Consider the following 19,861-nt stretch of genomic DNA (forward strand, 5'->3'; position numbering starts at 1 on the left):
AGTACACGGTATCTCCTCTTCTACCACAGCCCGCCACCTGTCATCCCCACCACACTGCAAACTCTCCGAGGCCAAGAGCCAGTCGACTGGGTTGGCTGCTGGTGGGACGCATAATAGGCATTCAGGAAATACTGAATGAATGACACGGGGTGAGGGTCCCAGTGATACGAGGGCGTGCAGAGGCTGTAGGGGGCAGTCCGGGGTGGGGGTTGGTCATGAGACTGAATGGGCAGGTGGACCTCAACTCTGCGGGGGACAGAGAGAGCATGGGCGTCCAGGCTGTCCAGGGCTCCTTCTTGCCCTGGGACTGACCCTGGGAGGGCGCAGCGCCCTGGGAGAGGATGGTGCTCAACTTTAATCGGGTCGGCGCCCTCGGGAGAAAATGCAGCCTGACGGGTCGGGTGAGCGCGCTCGGCCCCGCCCCGGCCCGGCCCGGCCCCGCCCCCGGCCCCACCCCCGCGCCTTCGCGGTGCAGCTGAGGCTGCGAGTAGCCGGCGCCGTCCCGCGTCGCCCCCGCGCAGGGCGGGCCCTGCACGCTTATTCTGCCCGGGAGGAACGCCGGCGTCCAGCCCGCTACCGACCGCCGCTGCGGGATGCTGCGCTCCACGTCCACGGTCACCCTGCTCTCGGGCGGCGCCGCCAGGACGCCCGGGGCGCCCAGCAGGAGGGTGAGTAGCTGAGGCGGGAGCCGCCGCCGTCCCGTTCCCCCATCCCCGCCGCCCCCTCTAGAGGGGACTAGGGATGGGAAAGCTTGGGAGCCAGCACCTGGCCCCGACGCCCCACCCTGGACTCAACTCCGCGGTCCTGTGCCGGCTCTGGCAGTGACCCTCCCTCTTGAGGTTTCAGGAGGCCCACCAGCTGGCAGGAGAGGGCTTAGGGGACTTTATGGAATTCCCAGAGATTTCCTCTCCTTCCTGCCTCTCTGTCAAGCCGAGTTTATTGGCGGCACCAGTTTAAAAATCAAGGAAGACATTTGTGCAGTGTCCCTACCTTGAGACTCAAAAGTAATGAATGTATTTAAAACTCAAACTTTCCTTCTTCCATTAATTAAAAGAAAGACGGGGTCACTTGTGTCCACTAGTGATAGGGTAATTCTGGAGTGGGGTTAGCCAAGGTGGGCACCACTGTGCAAACCAGAACAGCAGCCGGCTGCACAGTCCCGACTGTGTGGGACTCCGGTTTATGTAAACCACTTTCTTCTGTCTGATTTAAATATTAGCACAGTGACAACAACGCAGCACTGAAAGCTTGGGACAGCATCTCCAGGGAAGGTTTCCCTTTGGAAGTGCTGTTTCTTTTTGATATTTGTGGCATCTTTTCCCATCTCTCCAGATGCTCTATAAAAGAAATGCTCCATCTTTCTAACAGGGTCAGCACCTTAGAGCCACAGCCAGGGGCTTGGCTTGTGGCTTTTTAGTTCTTCCATTTATCATGATATTCAATACTTATCATTTGGTACCTCTTTGCTCTGATTGAGACTTCCGTAATCGTGTTTCCTCAAGATTTAAACAGGTGGTTAAGTCCAAAGCAAAACCCGCACTGGTCCTTTCTGCGTGCAGGCTTGGACCTGCTTATTTGCTTTTACATGCCTTAAGCGAGTGATGGTGGTCACCTTATAAGCTGTCTTTCTTAGCTCTAGAAGAAAGATGTGTTACTCTTGTGCATGGGCCAACTGATGGATTCTGGGGTGTGTGTGTGCGTGCACTCACCAGACACTTAGGTTGTGTACACATGCGCATGTGCGCGCGCACGCGCACACACACACACACACACCCAGAATCCATCAGTTGGCTCATGCCCAAGGTTGACAGAACTCCAGTTGTCCAATCATTAGCATCATAGAGTAAGATCTACATTGGGTCCAAGGGGGTTTTCAACCACAGTCCTGGCCTTACTCTAAGTTGGGTGTTTGTATTTTTCTATGGAAATCTTTCTCAATTTGAACACAATTGCAACTGAGAAAGAATGAAGTCACTGAAAAGCTAACCCTGAGCCCTGAGAGGATCATATGTGTGACCAGACTGCATGAATTGCATGAAATTCTCTGTAACTTCCCTTCCAGAGGTGGGGATTAGTTGGGGTACCTAACCTAATACGGTGGGTTGATACAAATGTGACTAGTATACAAATAACATTTCCGAAGATTTTGGGTCAAACATTTCCTTTGGAGTATTTATTTAATTATAGGTGCTTTGCTGTCGGGCACATTGTGACACTCTTGAAAAGACTTTGCCTTTTGAATAAGATGGCAGACGTATTTTGGACTGGAGAACTCAGGGCTCGGGATCAGGCCGTTCAGGGCTGTCCTGGGTACACTGGTACTTGTTTCTGGAAGGAAGGTATCTAAAGGGTCTAGGGTTCTGCCCATCTTTATGGTTTCTAGCTCTGCTCATGATTTGCAGATGTTACAGGTACTATGTGTGTGTGTGCTGGGGATTGTGTGTGTGGTGGGAAGCTGTGAGATGTTGATTAATTGATTTATTGAACATTCATAAACCTTTCTCTGTGTGGTAAAGGGCTGGCATTGGGGTCCGCCCTACCTGTAGAGGCAGACATTTTCCCAAACTAACATCAAACAAAGTGGTGATGGTTATAGTGGGGTGAAGAGTTTACAAAGTTCTGTAGAAGCTAAAATAAAGGTTCTTCCTGAGGCATCAGGGGAAGGCCTGTCACTAAAGGTATGTTTTTTTGAGATGGAGTCTCACTTTGTCATCCAGGCTGGAGTGCCATGGCATGATCTCGGCTCACTGCAGCCTCCACCTCCCAGGTTCAAGCAGTCCTCCTGCCTCAGCCTTCCGAGTAGCTGGGACTACAGGCGCACACCACCATGCTTGGCTAATTTTTGTATTTTTAGTGGAGACAGGGTTTTGTCATCTTGGCCAGCCTGGTCTTGAACTCCTGACCTCAAGTGATCCAACTGCCTCGGCCTCCCAAAGTGCTGGGATTACAGGCATGAGCCACCCAGCCCCGCCTACTGGTGATGTTTGAGTTTCATCTTGCAGGATGAGTAGAATTTGTAGGGGAATTGACATTACTGGGATACTGAAAGGAGGAAATAACCATCTCAATGGAATACTTGGCATATATAGTCATGTACTGCATAACCACATTTCAGTCAACAGTAGCCAGGATATATGACAGTGGTTGGAATGGTAGGCTATCTCATATCGCCTAGGTGTGTGATAGGCTATACCATCTAGGTTTGTGTAAGTGCACTCTACGATGATTACGCAACGACAAAAATCATCAAATGATGCATTTCTCAGAATGCATCTCCACGGTTAAGTGACACATGACTACTTTATCATGATGGCAAATTGGACCTGCTTTGGGACAAAATACCTATTGTTTAGAAAAGCAGGAACGGGATGTCCTGAAAGTAAAATTGTAGACCAAATAATCATTGGAAGTGTACCTTTCATTGAAAGTTGTTCAGCAAATACTGTATTGTTCTGTTATTCCTCTCTGATGGTGGACAAGTGATGGTGTTGAACATGTTAGCCATTAAAATTGTATTTCTGGTTCATCCAAAGAGCTCATCAAATTGGGGACTGCAGGGGAAACCAGCCTATGTGGGTCCAGATATTCAAGCCAACCAGAAGTGGTGGTGACAGCTGACACTGAGCAGGGACTCCTGCGAGCCAGCTGCCAAGGGTTATGTGGCTGGCTGGACTGCCACCAGTTAGCCTTTGTTCAATGGCTGCCACCTGCAATTTGTATTTCCTTCTTATCTGAAATCACCTCTCAAGGAAAAAAACACCAGCAGGTGGAGAGAGTAATTTCTGTCAGCTGATAAACAAAGCTCTGAAAGGCATTTATGGATGCCAACCAGCAGAAGTTGTGAAATTAAAAAAACTTCCTTCAAACCAGTTGTGCACTAAAAATAGTTTTATCTATGGCAACAGCAGGAAGACAAATTGACTGGAGAATAACCACAGCCAGAAGATGACCTTGGGGAATGGGGGGAAACGATTTTTAAAATATTGACCTTGCTTCATGCTTTTGAAAGGAATTTTATAAATATCAGTTAGTCTTGCTAAATGGGCCTTTGAAATGGAAGGTTGGTTGTGTGGCTGGGTCGTGTGCTTTGCGGGGAAGGCATGTGTTGCTTTATGGCTTCCCCACAAAGCACACAACCGGGTCACACAACTGACCTTTCGGCACAATACTTACTGCCGAGTATTTTTGGCTAAGCTGTTCTGATCCTGGGCTGTGGAATGATAGATCTGTCAAGGATCTTCTCCAGCACCTTGCTCTCTTGATAATAAAAGACTGTTGGCTGGTGTTGCTGCTATCGTGACCCCTCACTGGCACAAAAAAAAAAACAAAACCCAACAAGGTCACAGGATAGGACTATCTCCTAGCCTGCCCTTGCTGATATTTCTTTCTATTTGGCAAAGACTTCCTCTGTTAAACACTGGAATGGGCCTGCTAGTCATTGTTCCTTGGCTAATGTGCCCCTCTCCTATGTCCCATTGCTGCCTGACTGGGCTAAGTTGTGAGGGTTTGGAACCAAGGCGTCCTCTGGGCTAAGGGCAGGGCTTAAACCTGTGCTGGTCAAAAATGATGGTTGTAGGCTCAGAAAAAGAGGTGCCCAGCTCTATGCTTTTGATCTTTCACATTGCCTTGTTTGATATAGGATGAACAGACCTGAATTCTGGAGACTCGTAAGGAAACTTGATTTCCCCTAGACATTTATGGAGCTCCCATGGCTTTTCTACAAAGGATATGGAATGTGATTTTGACCCATTTGTCTCTGGGGGCACTGATGGAGTGCTGCGTATGAGGTCCCTGTTGTAGTTTACCTATGCTGTGCATCCATATCTGAACAAGAGACCTGGAGGCTGGCGTCACTAAGCCCTGGTCACTGGGGAAGCCTTTGAAGTCAATTAGCCTCAAATGTTCTTGTCTAATTGAGTTCAAGGAGCTGTGGGCCCAGGGCTGACTAACTAGAGACCATGTTAAATATTTCAACCCAAGATACTTCTCAGCACTCATCATGCCTTATGGTCTTATGGAATTCCAGTACTTCTCCAGCACACAGAAGAGCAATACAGTGGTGTTTACCTCTTTCCCTCTTTGGTGAGTGATAGTTTCTAAGTGTCAACCACACTCCTGGCTCTTTTTCACTCTTAAAGGCCGGGGTGATCTTTCTAAAATGCTAAATCTAGTCTCCTGACTCGTCTGCTTCAAGAGCCTCCTCAGTACTGCCAGGAAAAAGTTCACACTCCTTAGTGTAGCATCCAGGCCCTCTGGTTTGGCCCGTGCCTGTCCTGTTTCCCCTCCCTATATGTGGTCTTCTCAGATATTCCAAATCGTTTGCCATTTCCCCGAGCTTTCGATGCTGTTCCTTGCCTCTTTGCTTTTCTTCATGTTTCTCCTCTGATGAGTGTTGTCTCCTCTAGGAAGCCTGCCCTGAAACCTCAACCCTCCTTCTCGTGTTCCCCTAGAGGCCTGTGCATGCCACCATTACTTGCGTCACCTGTGATTACCTACTGGAAGACAGGGCTTAGGAACCACCCCTCCCCAGGCCTGGTGGAATAGGCACTTAAAAACAGAAATCTCACCAGGTCCTACGTAGAGGAGCCACGGTTAACATTGAATTGGCAAATGGAAAAACAGGAAGAGAAGCCTTGGGTTAAATCCATCCCATCACCTCTGACCCACCTGGGCAGGAAATGGGTGACAAATACATGGGAATGCTGGCCCAGGTGAGGAGTTTGACAGTTCTGGGAAGTCCTCCAAATATTCGAGTTGCCTCATCCTGCTGCACAGTTGGAGCTTCATCCGTTTGGTTCAGTCAGTGGTTCTCAACCAGTTATACACAGAATCACTGGGAGGCTTAAAATAGCCATGTCGAGGCCTCATCCCATACCAATTAAATGGGAACATCTTCAAGTACAGAAAAGCATGAGTATTTTTTAGGAAGCTTCCCAGGCGATTCTAATGTGCAGCAAGGCTAAGAATATTTCTTTAAGCATTACTCCCTTCTATAGCTTTCTTGGAAATGCAGACACTCCTGGGACAGTGTTGCAGAAAGGTCCCTTGGGCCTTGTGGGATGAAGGGCAGGGTGGTGATGGGGCAGGGCAGGGGAGTCCTCGCACTCCAAGTCACACTGGCATCTTTGTGTGCCTTCATCCACCTGTGTTTTCTCTCCGGATCTTGGCGTTTGGGGCACATTGTGTGCCTGGTACAGAACACAGCCACAGAGAGCAGGAATGTTTTGTATGCCTCTGAGCTAAGAATGGTTTTCACAGGGGCCTGCAAAACCTAAATATTTACTGTCTGGCTCTCTACAGAAAAAGTTTGCCCCACCCTGATGTAGATAATTGGGCTTCAAGTTCAGGGCCACAGCAGAGCCAAGAGGTCTAATCTAGATGAGGCATACACTGTTCCGCATGCAGCCTGCTGCAGGCTCCTGGGATTTGATCCTTGTGCTGAGCAGAGAGTGTGGGGTCTGTTCCCCCCAGCCACACTTACAAGGGCCCCACCTTTTATCATTAAGGGGAGCTGGGCAGGGACCCACAGTCACAAAGTGGAACAGGCCTGAGAGAAATGTAAATGCACTTGGCTAATTTCCTTAGGGAAATCCATCTTTGTAAACTGGCAAACCCCTGTCACCTCCCTGAATCATCTTCTCCACTCCCTTTTTATTTGAGATAGATATTTTTCCCCTGGGTGAGCCAAGGTGCCTGAAGTTGAGAGCATGATGTTACTGGATCCGCAGAGTACCCCCTAAGTGAGACCCAGGCCCTCATCTCCACAAAAGGGTCAGAAACAAGGCCTGAGGGGACCCATGTAGCTCCCCAGGGGCCCTGAGTTGCCAAAAAGGGTTTTGTTGTGCTTTTTCTTGTGGAGGAAACCTGAATGCTACCTGTCCCTCCCTTGCTATCCTTCCCAGGGGGTTTGGTTTCAAGAAAGTGCAAGGCACTCCAGGGAGTTTCAGGTATATTCTTACTTTGTTTTAGTTCAACCTAAAAAAACTACAAAACCCAACACTGAGCGAGCGCCCATCATGTGTTGATACTATGCTAAGCACCGTAGGGGCTATATAAGTGGTGACGGTACAAAGCTTACTTGATCACTCCCCCTGTGTTTTCCCTTCCGTACATTGTGTGGTGCATGGAACACTGGAGGCACTGAAAAATGACCAGTTGGATTATTGAAATGAACTCAGATTTGAATGTTAGTCACTTCCTCCAAAGATTTGAATGGCTCCTCATTGTCTTCTGACTAGAGCCAGTGCTTCTCTATCATGCATTTGTAGATTGATAGTTCAGCCCCTATCTGTTTGTCCATTTGCCTGTCCTACCCAGGCTTAGGCTGCAGGTTCTTATTCTTGGAACTTGCCAACATCTGTGTGTTTGGCACAGACTAGAACGTCTTGCCTGATAGCTGTCTGTTGTTGTTATGATGGTGGGTTCTCCAAACCTCACTGACCTGTAAAGTCCTTTCTGTCCTTCTATACCCAGCTCAAATTGTATCCCGAGGGTCCTTCCTGAAGGACTTTCCCATATATTCCCACCTCCCATTAAGATTAGTGTTCTTCTTCCTATATTCCCATGATAATAAAGAATGTTTACAGAGTGCTTAATGCGTGCCAGAAATTGTCCTAAGCTCTTTACACACATTAGCTAATTTAATCCTCACAACATTCCTAAGAGGGTATAGTATTGTTAGTTCTTTTTACAACTAGAGTAATGGAAGCACTGAAGACTAAGTGGCTTTCCAAAGGTCTCAAAGCTAGTAGGTGTCAGAACCAATACTGGAAGCCAGGAAGTACATTTCCACTATGATTTAACCACAAAGCTATCCTGTCTCTCTACACCTTGTATTGGTTATTCCAAGTGTTCTTGATTGCCTTGTTTGGGTATATTTCTAGATTATGTACTCCTTGGAGGCACAGCATTTTTTTTTTTTTTTGCCATCGTCGTACCCTCATAGTCCCTAAAAATATTTCACAAATAATGGGTGCTCAGTAACTGAGTAATAAAGTATGCTGAGTCCAGCTTCCTGCTTTGATCTCCTGGAAGGAACCCTTGCCCCCAGGGACAGCTGGTTCGGTAGCAGTGGTGTTCAGGGTAGGATGCAGTTCTTCGCATTGTGCATAACACAAGCCCTGAACCAGCTGCTTTGGGAACCCCTGGGAATAAAGTGCCCTACCTGCCTTTCAGGCACTGCCAAGCCTGGGGCATCTCTGTGTATCCGAGTTTCAGGAGACCATGGAGATCAGCCTCGTAAAATGCTCGGAGGTAAGGAATGCTGCCTTGATGTTACTCAGGGGGAGATTTTCCCATGGGGAGATTGCAGAAGGTGAATGAATGGAGGAAGGTAGACTGTACTCGGACAACTTTATGGGTGGTTCAGGGGTTACTGTCCTTAGTGCTTCTGTTAGGGATTCAGAGTACCTTTTAGACCTTTAGAATGTCCCCCTTGCTGCTCCTGAAGCAGTCCTGTGGAAGGATTAGTCTCTTTCTGGATCTGTCTCTTCCCGACATATTTTTTCCCAGTCTTTGTTATTACTATTACTACTATTGTTATTTTAATCAAAAACTTACATATCTTAACATCGTTGCCACCAACACAGAAATCTGTTTCCTTAAGAATATCTTTCCCCTACATCTACACAAGTTATCAGGGTATATTTAAAAAATTAAAATGGGATTATTCTTAATGTTTTGTTCTGCAACTTTCTTTTTTCCCCATGGCCATACATTTGGCTGTCTTGTAAGGAAGATGTGTGATTCTGTTCTAAGCTGGGTTTAAATTGCTCCTGAACAGCCAGTCCATCAGTGGGTCAGTATTTATTAAAGAAAAACTAGCTGTGCTCCTTAATGTTTTGATCAAAGCACCTCTGTTGACAAGAGTAAACTTCAGACAGGGTGCTGCAGTAGCCTCAAGCACCTGCTGCAACTGCCAAATGTCTTTGAGGTCATATGTTTTATTTTACAAGTTCATTTTATTTTATGCATTCTGTTTACCTTGTGGCTTTGTATACCTCAGGGTATTGCTCAGTGTGAGAGCTTCATATAAGGGTTGCCCAGCTCATCATAGGAAGTGTGTTGAGGAATATAGATGGGCAGATGAAGAATGGGCTCAAGCCAGGGGAGGGACCATCTAACTTTTGAGTGATTGGACCCATGGGACCCCCTTTCTGAAAATTATGACCATTAAGGATTACCCCTCTAAAATAATCAACCAACTGAAAGTCATCACTTACAGTGTTAATGTCTCTGATTCATTGACCAAATTGTTATTTTCATGGAAACAGGACTGTGAGGCTAAGCAGGTCTGTTTCATTTTGAAGCATATAGGATGATGATAATATCTAGATAATAGTAAAAATATCTGGCTGGGTGCAGTGGCTCATGCCTGAAATCCCAACACATTTGGAGGCCGAGACAGGATTGCTTGAGCCCAGGTGTCTAAGACCCATGTGGGCAACATAGTAAGACTCTGTGTCTACAAAAAATAAAAAATTAGCCAGGCATGGTGATGCATGCCTGTGGTCCCAGCTATTTGGGGGGCTGAGGTTGGAGAATCACTTGAGCCCAGGAGATTGAGGCTGCAGTGCTATGATTACACCACTGCACTCCAGCCTGGGCGACAGAGGAAGACCCAGTCTCAAAATAAATAAATAATCAAATAAAAATAAAAATATCTAATATTCATAGAGGCTTACTATGTGACACTCTCCCTTTATCCCATTTTACCCTTGAGATTCAGAGAGATTAAGTAACTTTCCCATAGACACACAGCTGGTAGATGTTGGAGCCTGTGTATGTGTGTATGTGTGATAGGCATATATGTACGTGTGTGCACACTCGTGTGCGTGTGTGTGTGTGTGTGTGATGTGGTGCAGGAGAAAAGGACTTCCTTTTCCCTGCAGAATTATGCATGGACTAGACCCAGCCTAATAGGAGATTGTTGAGCACCACAGGTTTGGATTGTCTATGTGGTCTGGGTTACACTTTGATGCTTGTGCAAATGTCAGACTGGTTTCAACCAGTCTGAGGGGCCTGGAGCCAGAGAGTTGCCTTTCTCTGGAGGGACTCAAGATTCCCTACTCAAGATCAGTGTTGTTGCCCACCAGGAAAGAGAGCTACCTGATAGTATGGCTTGGTTTCTTTTTGGCCAACATGACTGACGGTGAGCTTTGAAGGTTGCTTGTAAAGTTGGCCGCACAAGAGGCAATGATAGCCCTGGGGATCAGGCCACATCTGATTCCGGGGCCCCTGGGGGATGATGCTTGCCAAGAGGAGGATGAGGATGGAGAGGGATCTTGAAACCAAGTTATGTGATTTAAAGAACTGGGGTTGTTTCGTCTAGAAGAAAGGAAGTTCAAGGGACAGGAGGACTGTCTAGAAAAAGGGGAATTAGTTTGCAGTCCGAGGACAACCCTGGGTCCATTAGGTAGAAATTCTGGTGTAAGCTCAGATCAGCAAGTTAGAGGTGCCTGGTAGCAAAATGCAATGCCTTGGAGGGTGGCAATGGTGTATGTGGAGGTGCTAACATGGGTCCCAAACCTGGGCTCCCTAACCTGTTCATGGAAAATGAACAGGTTGGTGCCACCTGTCAGGTACATTTTCGGGTGTTGGGTTTCTTCATAGGTGGGCAGGTTGAACTCAAGAGATTTTTGACATTCCCTCTAGCCCTGGGCTTCTAGGCTGCAGGGTGGTTTTGCTAAGAGGCCACCCTGTGGACCAGTGCAGATCTGTGAACCTGCCAACCAGACTGGGACGGGGGTGGAGAGGATTTGTTTGCTAGGGCTGCCATGAAAACTACCACAACGCCAGTGGCTTAAACAACAGAAATTTCTTGTCTCACAGTTCTGGAGGTTAGTGGCCCAAAATTAAGGTGTTGGCAAGGTTGGTTTCTTCTGAGGTCTGTGAAGGAACTATCTGTTCCAGGCCCTTCTCCTTGGCTGTTGATGGGTCGTCTTAATGTTTATATGATGATTGCCCTGTATGTGTGTCTGTCCCCAAATTTCCCACTCTTATAAGGACACCAGTCATTTTGATTTAGGGCCACCCTTATGATCTCATTTTTACTTGATTACCTCTGTAAAGACCCTGTCTTCAAATAAGGTCACATTCTGAGATGCCAGGAAGGCGGTCAGGACTTCAATGGATGAATTTTAGGGGGATGAAATTCAACCCATATTAGGGAGCCAACAGCACTCCTGCGAACTGAGCCCACATGGCATTTCAGGCATGTGATGGGGACCATGAGTATAAGAGCTAAGAAAGTAAAACTCGGAGACTGCCTGGGTTCAAATCTCAGCTCTGTCATTTCCCAGCCATGTAACCCTTCAGAGGCTTAGCTTCCTCGTCTGAAAAATGGGGCAGGTAAGAGAATCTCTTACCATAGGTTTGTGGTGAGGCTTAAATGAATAAATACCTGTAAAACACTTAGAAGATGCCTATACATGGTTAGCTATTACTATTATTACTGCTATTGTCCCCTCGTACTACAGATTATAGTAGTCCATTTTTCCCTCTGTTGAGTAGGAAAATGACTTTGCTCCTAAGTCACCGTTTGTCAACAGAATATGATAAATCACACAAATTGTAGCTTCTCTCACTGAATGGTACAATGCTTTTTTATTTTTAACAGAAATGGTGCAATTTAGACTTTAAAAAATCATTTAGGAACCTTTATCCGATATTTCAGTGAAATTTTTTGGCAGCCTTTAATAAACTCACATGAGAATCTCAGTGACTAGTGACAAATATTCATGGTGACATAGCTAATTAAGGAGTCAGATGTCTTACCAAAACTCATAAGCATTATATTTTCTTCTCCTAAGCCTTTCCAGCTAACTGTCTTACTTTTAGTCTGTATCCAACAAGCAGGGACAGCTTTTTTTTTAAATTGTAGCAATGTACTTGTGAGATTTACCATTTTGACCCTTTTTAAGTGTATAGTTCAGTGGCATTAAGTGCATCCACACTGTTGTGCAACTGACACCACCATCTATCTCGAGGATTTTTTTCATCTTCCCAAACTGGGATTCCATGCCCATTAAATACTAACTTTCCCTGTATCCTTACCCCCTGGTCACCACAGTTCCACTTTCTGTCTCTATGATTTTGATTACTCCTGGTACCTCATCTAAGTAGAATCATACAGTATTTGTCTTTTTGCCACTGGCTTATTTCACTTAGCATAGTGTCTTCAAGGTTTATCCATGTTGTAGCATGTGTCAGAATTTCCTTCCTTTTTAATATTGGGTAATATTCCATTGTATGTATAAATCATATTTTGTTTATCCATTCATCTGTCAATGGACATTTGGGTTGCTTCCACCTTTTGGCTATTGTGGATAATGCTGCTATGAACATGGGTATATGGACTTCTTTGAAAAAAAGTTGTGATTAAACATGTACATGTATATTGTAGAAAAATTAAATATGTAGGCAAGTAGAAAGCACCCTCCCTTCCCAATAGAGATATCCACTGTGTATATTTTGGCTTCTTTCCCTCTAACTATATTTTTGCCTATACTTGTGAAATGAGATCATTCTATAAATATTCTTATGGAAACTGAGCCATTGGTAAAGAAATGTTTGAAATAGATCAAGTGATTTGGTAGTTTCCTTCCTTGAGCCCCAGGGTGGTGGGTGCCTGTGCTGTACCAGGCTGGCCTGGTACTGTGAAGGTAAGTCTGGCCTTATCTCCTCTATGGCTCCTGTATGATCAGGACAGTGTTCCCCATTGGAAGTAGGGGAAATGGGCTGTGAGAAGCCCAAGGTCATCTGGCTCTTTCTGCCCCAAATGCTGACTCCTAACTGGCCTCTCCTTTCCCTCTCTTCTAGGCAAATGTTTGCAGACTACGGCTGACCGTACCTCCTGAGAGTCCAGTTCCTGAGCAAAGTGAAAAGAAGATTGAGAGAAAAGAGCAGGTAAGGTATCTCCGAGGCAAAGCCCCAACAAGTTCCAGCCTCTATACCCTTAACCCACTCTCCCATCTCCTAACCAGGCCATTCCCAGAGGCTGAGTGTCTGCACCTCTGTTGAGGAGAAGGCCCTGTCAACCTTCCCACCTCATCTCCCATCTTCCCAGAAGACAGAGAGCTCTCCCTAGCCGGCTCTGCCAGCGACGTGCCCTGCTCTTGTTTCTTGGTGAACACTATGGCTTTGTGTTACCTTGAAGCTGCAGGGACATTGGTCTTAGTGACAGGTGCTGTGGCGGGGAACGTGGGTTTTCCTGAAACAGCCCAATCCAGTTGCTTCAAAGGGCCTATTGTGAGCAGCTGGCGGGGTTGGAACCTTTCTCAGCAGCTTGGAGCAGCAGCCGGGGGCTCTGCTCCCGCAGAAGAGAGGAAAGGCTGGCAGGCAGCATGGTGCAGGGAAAGGGCACTTTCTTGGCTGGGGGTAGGAGGCATTCGGCAAACATTTTTGTGCCAGCTCCTGTGCTAAGTGCTGAGGCCGTGAAGATAAGTATGTCCTTGCCTTAGAGGAATTTGCATTTTTCTGGGTGAGACGATGATGTGATATTTCAGGTGTTAGGATCCAGCCCTATATGACGGAATCTGGGAACACAGAGAAGGGAATAACTGACTGCTTGGGAGGTGACAGTGAAGTTGGAGGCTTGAAGGATAAAGAGGAGGTCCTGCTGACCTCTAGGCCTGTGGTCCTGGCCGACCCATTTTACTCATTCATAATTATGGGGCACCTACTGTATTCCAGGCACTGTTGTATACAGTAGGCATATAGTAGGGAACAAAGCAGTAAACCAAATCTGTCATCCATGGAACTTATATTCTAGTGCGACAAGAATGGAAGTAAACAAAATAAGTACAACTTTATAGAGGTTAGGAGGTGGTAAGTGCTGATGGAGACAAAGTAAAAGAAGGGGTAGGGGTGCCAGGAAGTAGGCAGTACTTTTTCTTGAGCATGTATTTTATATGATTATAAAGTAAAACAAAATAAAATGATATAAATTTCATAAATGGAGTCATAACATAGTGACCTCTTGAAATACAAGCTTGCTTTAGAGTTAACCACTAATGTGGTCAACTATAAAAAAGAAAGCTTCTCATCGATGGCTAAGTGTTTGATAATGTCCCTAAGTTTACCGTAGGTCTCTGTCTCTCCTTGCCCTCTCCTCCCCACTTTCTACCAAGGACAGAGAGCTGCCTGTGCTGATACAAATGATGAATGCCAGGGAAAGGAAGTAGGGAGAAAAGCAAATGAAGTTCTGACTGGAGAAAGGTGAGGAGTAAAATTGCTGATCTGCCTAAAAAGAGTGGATGAGTTCCACTAAAAAGATCCAGAAAAACAGCTAGTTCTGGATTGCAGAAGGGAAAAGATGAGGGGGATATAGGACCTCTGGAAAATAAGGTTTCACTCAGAGATGAATGGGGTCCTAGTAAAGGACCTAGCGGCCAGTTTGAATGGGCTTTCACTGGCCAAAATGGGAACAGCTGGAGCATCAAAAAGAATAATGACAGTCATGGGTTATAACACATCGAATATTAAAAAAAATCCATACGTTTATAGTGATAATTGGAGAAGGGGAGTAGAGGCACGAGATCAGAGGATAAAATAGGGAAGGCTCCCTTTTTTTATAGAACACTAGCTAATAAGTTTAGAAAATCTTTGTTTTGTAACCTCCAGGTATACTCATCAATAGATGCAAAAATAAGTTGGTGAAAGATTATTGTAGGATATTCTCAAAGTATCACCCCAGCGGATTACTGATTCTAAAGGGACAGTACCTTCACAGTGGAGTAGGCAGGCAGCCAGCATTTCAACCAAGTGATCCAAACTAACTTCACCAATAGTGGAAGGAGCTGATGTTACATGACTTCTGAGGTGATTCACCTAAGAGGTGCACAACATCACATATGTAATATTCATGCCAAACTTGTTTAACTGAATCTAATAATAAGGAAACAGAAAACCAAAATGTGGGACATTCTGCAAAACAATTGGCCTGAATCCTTCAATAAATTCAATGTTATTTTTAAAAAAGATGAGAATTTGTTGCAGATAAGAGACTAAAGAGACATAACATTAAATGTAATGAGTGAACCTGGATTAGATTGTGGCAAAAAAAATTATACAAAAGATAGAGCACATGGACGCAGGAAGGGGAACATCACACTCTGGGGGACTATTGTGGGATGGGGGGAGGGGGGAGGAATAGCATTAGGAGATATACCTAATGCTAAATGACGAATTAATGGGTGCGGCGCACCAGCATGGCACATGTATACATATGTAACTAACCTGCACATTGTGCACATGTACCCTAAAACTTAAAGTATAATAATAATAAAATAAAATAAAAGATATACTGGGATGACTATACAATTTTGTATATGAACTATATATTACATATTATTGAATAAATGTTAATTTTCTTGTGATGATGGTACTATGGTTATGTAGTTGAGTGGCTCTTTCAGCTTCTCTGTAGCTTTGAACATTCTCCAAAGACAAAGTTTGGGAGTAAAAGTCCTAAGCAGAGAGTGGAAGTGGTCAGGCTTCAGCTGCTACACCCCTGCTGATGAGCAGAATTGAGTGGGGCCATCTGTCACTAGGGAGTGTCCCCTTCTGTCCTCACTGCTCCTCTCCCTGCCTGTCCCTTTTAGAGCTGATGGCTTGGTCCAAGACATGGGTCTGGGCTGTGTCCAGGTGCTCAGAGCTGCTTAGAACACTTTTTGAAGAAGTGGCCTAAGCTGGAGTGAGGGACAGGACAAGGGCCTGGTGGCTGTACCTGTTGGTACAGACGGTAGAGGAATTGGGGAATATAGTCTTTTGGAGTTAGACCCAAGCTGCATGCCTTGGGAGATGTTCGTGAAAGGTTTCTGAGTGCCAAAACTGGGGTGGTAGGGGCTGGAGGACCCTGGAGGGTCTGTAACCACTGAAGAAGAATCAAGTAATCCCAAGGAAGGAGCCTCGTGTGTTTAGCTGTGTCGAGTGGAGTCAACAAATTGTTTGTCAGTTTGCCTATTTGGCTTGAATAGTGCTTTTCAAACTTGTCAATAGGACCCTCTTTTTAAAAAAAAATCAAAATGTTTTACTGAGCCCTCATATGCAAACCAAGCAAAAGTGGTGCTAACGGGGGCCCAAGTCCTCCCAGTCTCCCTTTACCCCCCAGCCCCCAGACACCCTCCTGTGGTTGCTTGAGAACTCCAAGGCCCTGAGGAGCACAGGACAGGCACTGCTGGGATAGCGTATGCACCAGGATACTTCTTACACCTGGTGGACCAGGCATGCAGTCTAAGTGCCTATGTGTGGCACATTGGTGACTCACTGCAGAAGAACTGGGGTAGAGGGGAGGAGGGTGGGGCTGTTGTTTCCCTAGGGATGAAGTCCTTGGGTGGTGGCAGCCCTTGAAGTTTCTAGGGGTAACTGGGAGGCTGCCCTGAGTGATTTCGTCACCATGTCCTGGCCAGGTTCCTGGCATGAGTCACTGAGGGCTAGGGCCATGCACTGTCGAGGAGACTCTGTAGGGGCCACTTCCTTGGATGTGGTTTCAACATGGCTTCCCCTCCTTCGAACCCATGGAATTGCAAGAGGCCAAAACTCTGGATGACCCTCCCTGGTCACGTAACTTTGGTTTCTTTGAAGGGGCGTCTTCTGTGTGCAAAGGCCAGGGGATTGGACCTGGCTCAGATATGTGAGTAGAAAGTTGTAAATGGCCCGATTGACTTCTGTTGCAGTGAGACTTCTCAAGGATTTCCAGGGCCCTGTTAGAGCCGCACATCATGAGGGCAGCCTGGGCCTTCCTTAGTCTTTCACACTGTTCTGGGAGGTGTTTAATATTGCGGGGATGCCACGATGTCATGGGACAGCTGGCCATGCATAGAGGCTGCTGCCAGTTGGGCCATTCTTCCGTTTGCTGTTCTCCAGTTATTGGAGAAAGGAATTGCTCCCAATGTGGGTGTGTTGTGGATGGCGTATTTTGCCCATTTCCACAAAGGTGTGTTTGGAGGCTGCTGGATGCAATTACAACAGAGTCAGCACCTTCTTATGGAGTCAAGGGTTTGTGGGGTGTATTTGGAGGTTTCCTATCCCTAAGGCAGATGCCCTGGCTGCCTGTTCCTTTTAGTCCTTCAGGAGACATCAACTGCCCCGACACTGCTTTATGCTGACCACAGATGAGCTCCCAAATGCACAGCTTCCTCATCTTTAAAGTAGACACAACAATGCCTGGTTTCAAATTGTAAATAAGCTAATATATGCAAAATGCCCACCACAGTGTCCGGTTTATAATATGGATTAAAGAGGTAATGACTAAACACTGAATCTCTTCCCTTTGAATGCCAAAGCCAGTGGCCCTGGGTCTTTGTTTTTACCCCCTTAGACCTTCTGGAGTTATTCTCCTGCCTGAAGCTGCCTGTCTTTATTTTCCAAACACATAGCATCTCTTCCTTCCTCATAACCCTTGCTGAGGCCCTAGCCATGCTTGGAGTCCCTTCACTGCCATGTCTCAGTTTATCTAAGTCTTCCCTGTCCTTCAAGGCTCAGCTAAAGGCCCACTTCCCTTCTGATAACTTCCCAGACTTCCATGTGCTGGGGTGGTCACTCTTCCCTTAACCTACAGGACACCCAGGCTGCCCCTTTCACTTGGCACCTAGCCACGTGCTGCTAAGAACTCCACATAGGTATAGATATATATTTTTGCAAAATTTGTGTATAACATATATGTAGGCACATACACACACACAGAGAAATGAGGTTGAGTCTTTTTATTCTCTCTTCCCAAAGCCTAGGTGGCTGCCTTGCACATAGTAGGTGCTTAATGAATGCTTGTTGATTATGATGTTTGAGTTTTATATTAGCTTCCTAGGGCTGCCACAGCAAAGCATGAAAAACGAGATGGCTTCAATAACCGAAAGTATTCTGTCACGGTTCTGGAGTTCATACGTCTGGGATCAAGGTGCTGGTGGTGCCCCCTCTGAAGGCTCCAGGGGGAGAATTCTTCTTTGCCGCTTCCAGCTGCTGGTAGCTCTTGGTAATCCTTGCCTTGTGGCAGCATCACTCCGATTTTCACATGGCATTTTCATGTGTCTGTGTCCAGATTTTCTCCTTTTTATAGGGACACCAGTAGGGCCCAGTCTAATGACTTTCTCTTAACTTGACCTGCTCTCCATATAATTCCTAGGTACTGGGGGTTAGGACTCCAGCATATCTTTCTGGGGGACACTATTCAACCCATAACAGGTTCTTTGAGGAAATCACCTTGAATTATAGTAACAACTCAGATGAATTAGCTGTGGGCTTTTATTTGAATATTGAATATTAAAAATCATTAATAATATGGGAGGGAGGATGCTGATTAGTTTGTGGGCACAAATTACATGTTGAGAAATTGATAAATATAGAATATAATGTTTATAAACATGTTGAACATTCAAATTAAAATTGGTAATAGTTTTGAAATTAAGTACCTGTTGTTTTCAAAGAACTCTCTGAATTTATGTATCCATATTCTTATCCATAGTCATGTGCAACAGATTCCTATGTGTATATGCAGGGACACACACACACAGACAGAACCCACACCAGCTATTGCAGACTTAGCATATTGAATCAGGGCCTCACTGCACAGTTGAATTTTAGGGAATCTGATCTGAGTTGATTCTGCGTCTTTATGATGGTAAAGTCCTTTGCAAATAGATAAAATAGCTTGAGGCAGATACTGTTTTAAATAGCTATTAACATCCCAGCTTTGGAGGTGTCCTTCAGTGACCTGTTGTTTTTAAAGAAGCTGTTTTCTCTCTAGATCTTTGAGAATGTTGAGTGAGAGAGAGAGCAGATGCGTGGGTATGGATGTAGAGTTGGGAACTTTCATAACCCAATAAAATGTTGAAAAGGAGGAAGTCCTTGCCAGTAGGTTTTATAGTCCTCTTTCCTTTAAAAGCCTTGGATGAATAAGCCTGCTGAGTTCTCGTCCTTGGCGTGACTGTTTATACAACCTCGCGGGCTGTTGCCAAGTGAGCGAGTGTGCTGCCATGATTCAGAGCTTCAGGTGGGGGCCGGGCTGCCCTTTGTGACAGCACACCAGGGACTCTGCATGCCCCTCAGAGATAACAGCCCCTGGAGGATGGGGAGAGACCTAGAGTTTGAGTCCCGGCTTCCTTATGAACCCCTGTGGTGGTTGGGCCAGTCAGGTCATCTCTAGGGGTCTTTGCTGCTTCTTCTAGCAAATAGAAATGTTAGTCTAGAGCCAGTGTTTCCCCAAACATTCCTTTATTCACGTTGATAAATGTGGAAGTTCTATTGGTAAAGCAGTCAAGGTGCAGCGGGTGGAGCTGAAATAAGATCAGGGCTATGTTGGCTGCCTCCATCAGGCCCCCAACTCTTCACCCTACAACCTTGTCAGACACGGAGGAGGAGCTGGGAATAGTGTCTGAAAACCCACTGGACTATACAACTCTTTTCCATTTTTCTAACCTTCTGAGACTTTGTGATTCACTAACCATGAAGAGAAACCAAGGCCACTTTGGGGGTGAATATTTCGCTGTCAGAGCCACTTTGACAACTGTAATGAGAACAGCAAAAAGACCAAGAAGAAGGTGGACGGACAGACAGACTCATTCAGATAGACATGTAGAGTTGAGTAGGAACCCATATACTCAAAAATGTAAAGAAACCACACCACCGATACTAGAAACTCCCAGTATCTACTAGTATGCTATTAGCACACTAGGTGTTTTGTGTGTTTTATTCTGTGTATTCTTTAGACTGCCCACTGAAATTGGTGGTATGATCCCCATTTTAGTGTTAAGGACCCTGAAGCTCTTTAAAGTACAGAAAATAACTTTCTTAGGGGCACACAGCTAGTAGACAGTGGATTTGCAATTCCAACTCAGGTCTGTGACGGGCCATGTTGCCATGGGAA

General features: G+C 45.8%; 1 protein-coding gene across 3 annotated transcripts in view; it reads left to right on the plus strand.

Moving 5' to 3' along the window:
* The first annotated feature begins 456 nt into the window (after positions 1–456).
* The window catches only part of MYZAP (myocardial zonula adherens protein), a 93,435-nt gene continuing 74,030 nt past the window's right edge, over positions 457–19,861 (plus strand). The window contains exons 1-2 of one of the 3 annotated variants that reach the window (XM_001171951.4): positions 457–668; positions 12,820–12,906. In XM_001171951.4, coding sequence (XP_001171951.1) covers positions 594–668; positions 12,820–12,906 — 162 coding nt within the window. In that variant the 5' untranslated portion in view covers positions 457–593. The remainder of the gene's footprint in view (positions 669–12,819; positions 12,907–19,861) is intronic. The other 2 variants (XM_001171934.5, XM_009429219.4) reach the window with 2 other exon arrangements.

Source organism: Pan troglodytes, chromosome 16 (assembly GCF_028858775.2).
Source record: "Pan troglodytes isolate AG18354 chromosome 16, NHGRI_mPanTro3-v2.0_pri, whole genome shotgun sequence".
In the NCBI taxonomy this organism is placed as follows: Eukaryota; Metazoa; Chordata; class Mammalia; order Primates; family Hominidae; genus Pan; species Pan troglodytes.